This window comes from Pangasianodon hypophthalmus, chromosome 10 (genome assembly GCF_027358585.1).
Source record: "Pangasianodon hypophthalmus isolate fPanHyp1 chromosome 10, fPanHyp1.pri, whole genome shotgun sequence".
Taxonomy (NCBI): Eukaryota; Metazoa; Chordata; class Actinopteri; order Siluriformes; family Pangasiidae; genus Pangasianodon; species Pangasianodon hypophthalmus.
The window spans coordinates 1,036,458-1,041,457 of NC_069719.1; the positions used below are offsets into that span (position 1 = coordinate 1,036,458).

The 5,000-nt window shown below is 40.5% G+C and overlaps 1 protein-coding gene across 3 annotated transcripts in view; it reads left to right on the forward strand.

Annotated features, from left to right (window-relative positions):
* The window catches only part of ltbp1 (latent transforming growth factor beta binding protein 1), a 97,521-nt gene that overhangs the window by 39,042 nt on the left and 53,479 nt on the right, over window positions 1–5,000 (forward strand). For all 3 annotated transcript variants that reach the window (XM_053237408.1, XM_053237407.1, XM_053237409.1), the window contains one exon: window positions 1,738–1,905. In XM_053237408.1, the coding sequence (XP_053093383.1) occupies window positions 1,738–1,905 (168 nt within the window). The remainder of the gene's footprint in view (window positions 1–1,737; window positions 1,906–5,000) is intronic.

Here is a 5,000-nt window from a genome sequence, read left to right on the forward strand (position 1 = left end):
GTGTGTATTCAGGGTGTGTGTATTCAGGGTGTGTGTATCCAGGGTGTGTGTATTCAGGGTGTGTGTGTATTCAGGGTGTGTGTATTCAGGGTGTGTGTATTCAGGGTGTGTGTGTATTCAGGGTGTGTGTATTCAGGGTGTGTGTGTATTCACAGTGTGTGTGTATTCAGGGTGTGTGTATTCAGGGTGTGTGTGTATTCAGGGTGTGTGTATTCAGGGTGTGTGTGTATTCAGGGTGTGTGTATTCAGGGTGTGTGTGTATTCAGGGTGTGTGTGTATTCAGGGTGTGTGTATTCAGGGTGTGTGTATTCAGGGTGTGTGTATCCAGGGTGTGTGTATTCAGGGTGTGTGTATTCAGGGTGTGTGTATTCAGGGTGTGTGTATCCAGGGTGTGTGTATTCAGGGTGTGTGTATTCAGGGTGTGTGTGTATTCAGGGTGTGTGTGTATTCAGGGTGTGTGCAGGACACTCGGTGTCTCGCTACAGTGAAGGCTGCAGTGTTTCTCCCAGAATGATTCTTAATTTCTCTTCTTCTGTTAAATTGCAGAAATGTGGAATTCTGTGTGAGATGTTTCTCTGGTGTTGATATTTTTCACAGTGGAGGAAGAAACTAATTATAATGAATTAAATTTGAACTAATTTGTTTGTTAATAACACTTCTTCTCTTTCCTGTAACGCTTTGGCAACGCTGTACATGTACTGAAGAGAACTGAGCTGACAGAGGGTGAGAAAGAAAGACAGAAAAAGAGAGAGAGATAGACAGAGATAGAATGAGAGAAAGGGAGACAGGAAAAGAGAAATGTAGAGAGAGAGAAACAAAGATGGAAAAAGAGAAAAGACAGGGATGGAGAGAGAGACAGAGATGGAAAAGGAGATATAAAAGAGAGAGAGAGAGAGAGACAGACAGACTGAGACAGAAAAAGAGAGAAACAGACAGAGATATGGAGAGAAAGAAAAAGAAAAAGAGAGAGATGGTTGGAGATGGAGAGAGAGAGACAGAAAAAGAGAGAGACAGATAGACGGACCTACACAGAAAAAGAGAGAGACAGACAGAGATGGAGAGAGAGAGACAGAGAGACAGAGAGAGAGAGAGAGAGACAGAGAGAGAGGGGGGGTGGGGGGGTGGGGGGAGAAGTGGGTAGACTTTTCCCGTAGCTGTTGTGTATGGCAGTAGTGACATCATCAGACACAAACACACACACACACACACACACACACACACCTTTACTTTCAGACCAAGGTGTGAAGGTATGTGAGAGAGAGACAGACAAACAGAGAGAGGAGAGAGAGAGAGAGAGAGAGAGAGAGAGAGAGAGAGAGAGAGAGACGGGCATGTCCTGCCTTTGCCTGTGTGGGCAGAAAGTAGAAAGCATGGCATTCCCCACCTCTCTCTCTCTCTCTCTCTCTCTCACACACACATACACACACACATACACACATGCAGAGATTTCTGCCTGAAAAAATTTGAATAGACACCGGAAGACGGACAGAAGGGGGAGAAAGAGAAGCGAAAGAGAAGAAGAAAAAGAAACAAGGAGACGACAAAACTATTTCTCCTCCTCTGTCTCGGTCTCAGCGTTGTTGCGTCACACACTCGCAGTGTGTTTGAGCTCCGTGTAAACGCAGAGACGCCGTTATTAAAGAGCCATGCAGTCCAGATGCCTGACCCGATCTCCCCTCTGTCTGCCTCTCTCCCTCCGTCTCTCTCTCCTCTTTTCTTTGCTCTGTCGCTCCACAGTGGCCAACCACACGGGTCGGATCAAACTCGTCTTCACTCCGACCATCTGCAAGCTGACGTGTAGCGGCGGTCGCTGCCACAACACCTGCGAGAAAGGAAACACCACCACCATCATCAGCGAGAACGGGCGCGCCACTGACACGCTCACTGCCCCCAACTTCAGAGTCGGTGAGTCTCCTAGTGCATCGTGGGATACTTGCATGATTTTATTATCATTTCCCGTAACTTTTTTGCAAAAAAAAAAAAAGTTTCTTAATAACATTAATCACATTTTTCAAGTGTGTGTGTAAGTACATTTGTATACATTGTTATAAGTACAAATGATTTGGTTAATGCCAGCAAATAATCGTTGACTTAGCTATCATTGGCCAGCTACCTTATTAACATTTAATTGACGCATTAATATTTAGCTAGCTATCGATCGCTAAGATAACCAGCCAACTTAAGTGTGTGTGAGATGTAGCTAAGATGAACCTCACCTGAAAGATTGTTAGTGAAAATATTTTTCAATTGTAATGTTTTATAGTAAGTGTCCTCTCGTTACATAATTACTGTCAGATTACCTAATGCTAGCTAGCTAAAAATTGCATTTTTGTTTAGCTAGCTATAACTGTACTACATGATATCACCTTTCTATTACACCTCTTGATTTTATGATAACATTAAATTTTGTTGCAAAAAAATAAAATAAGCTTGTTAATAACATAAATCACACATTTTTTTCCTACATATGTTACTCCTTGTCTTATTGGCTAGCTAACTAGCTATTATTGGCTAGCTAACTAATATTAACCAATTTTAGCTAGCTTTCGATAGCTAAGTTAACCAGCCAGCTGAAGTGTTGGAGCTAAGATGAACTTTCCTTGAAAAAGTTTGTTAGGGAAAACAAGTTGTGACTTTTTTTATAGTAAGTATTTTCTTGTTACATAATTACTTTCAGATTACATAACATTAGCTAGCTTAAAATCTCGTTTTTGTTTAGCTAGCTATGCAATCAAAAACAACTGTGTTGAACTAAAATTACACTTAAAATCAACTGATGGTTACATGGTAACATGGTTTCTGTATAGAGGAACGTGCAAATTTTATCCTTCGTTCACATGGAACTATTTTATTAATATTTGAACGTAGCCTTAAATATAGATAGATGACTTTATTAATCCCAGAGGGAAATTCCCCGTTAGCTTAAGGTAGCTAACTACATTATGAAGATTATACTATAGGTACATTATCGTTATCGTTTCTATAGTAACAGCTCATTCACAGGGATTCGTATAGCAGACGCTCCACATAAATGGATAAAACAAATCGTTGATATGGTGAAGTTTTCTCCAGGATAAGGAGATGTTTGTTTAAGTTTCCCGACATCTTCAGGACAGAGGAGTTTACGCTTTTTTGCGGTTTCTCGGTAACATGCGTAACAAGCTGAGTTTTGTTTTCTTTTATTAACTTGAAGAGAGAGAATAAAGAGGCTGGTGAGGGAACGAGTGTTTATAGCTGCTATAACATAAGTGAGAACAGGAACTAACTTGCTTTCAAGACCATTAAATGTAACTAAAATAAACGAATAAAAAGTATGACGTTCTTTAATAATAAAAATGGTCAGAGTTGCTGTGGTGTCAGAGGAATAAAACACTCAGGGACGTGCTGTTAGAGGAAAATAATCAACTCCTGGGTGGGAACAGTAACTCTGCTTCATCATAACACTTTATACTTTGGTGTGTGTCTGTGTGTGTGTGTGTGTGATCTTTAGTTCCTTAGCTCTAGAAGCTTCTTTTTCTTCAGATAAACTCATGTTCGTGTGAAGTGTCGTATAAAATCAGAGCGAGTGTAAAGCGTCTGGACGTTCGTTATGTGGTTATTTACCAGACTCGGCTTTTGGTCAGAATTTCCTGAGAGGTTTGTGGTGATGAATCACTGGCGGTGTTTTACACTGGCTTGCTGTCGCACACACACACACACACACACACACACACACACACACACACTTCATCAGGTTTCTCTCTTCAGCTTTTACAGTGTGTATATGTGATATATATATAGGCAATTAATCACAGACTCTGTGTGTGTGTGTGAGTTAGTGTGTGTGTGTGTGTGTGTGTGAGTTAGTGTGTGTGTGTGTGTGTGTGTGTGTGTGTGTGTGTGTGTGTGCTGGAATTTGGGAGACATCCAGCCAGACTCAGGCTTGTTTTATCCTACAATAGTCTGACTTTCTGTCCTAATTGTGCTGTATGTGCTCAGGAAAGTAGCTTTCAGACAGTGTTTTATATCTGAGGTCAAAAATGTCTAATAGCATTCTGAAAAAGTGTCTAAAAGTGTCTTCTAGTGCCTGGACCAGTGGTGTAGGAAACGAGTGTCTGATTACAGCTGGATGAAATGTCTGAGTGTGTAGTAACCTCCAGACAAATGATCTAATATTTTGCAAGACCTCCCAAGGGTTCGGGATGACGTCTCAGATTCTGGGCAAAGCTTTTGGATGACGTGTCTACTAGATTTTGGACAAAGATATCTGATAACTTCTGGATAAAATATTTTAAAGTATCTGATTTCTTCTGGGTGAACTGTCTGATATCCTCTGGGTGAAATGTCTGATATCTTCTGGACAAAGTGTCTGATTTCTTCTGGATGAACTGTCTGATACCTTATGGATGAACTGTCTGGTATTTTCTGGACAAAGTATCTGATATCCTCTGGAGAACGTGTTGGCTATCTGGATGAACTGTCTGACATCTTTTGGACAAAGTGTCTGATATCTTCTGAATGAACTGGCTTATACATTCTGCACAGAGGATCTGATAGCTGGATGAACTATTTGATGTCTTCTGGACAAAGTGTCTGATATATTCTGGACAAAGTGTCTGATATCTTCTGGATGAACTGTCTGGTATCTTCTGGACGAAGTGTCTGATATCTTCTGGATGAACTGTCTGATATCTTCTGGATGAACTATTTGATATCTTTTGGACAAAGTGTCTGATATCTTCTGGATGAACTATCTGATATATTCTGGACAAAGTGTCTGATATCTTCTGGATGAACTATTTGATATCTTTTGGACAAAGTGTCTGATATCTTCTGGATGAACTGTCTTATACATTCTGGACAAAGTGTCTGATATCTTCTGGATGAACTGTCTGATATCTTCTGGACAAAGTGTCTGATATCTTCTGGATGAACTATCTGATGTCTTCTGGATTAAGTGTCTGATATAATTTGGATGATTGATCTAATGTCTTTTGGATGTCTTTTGATATAGTATCTCA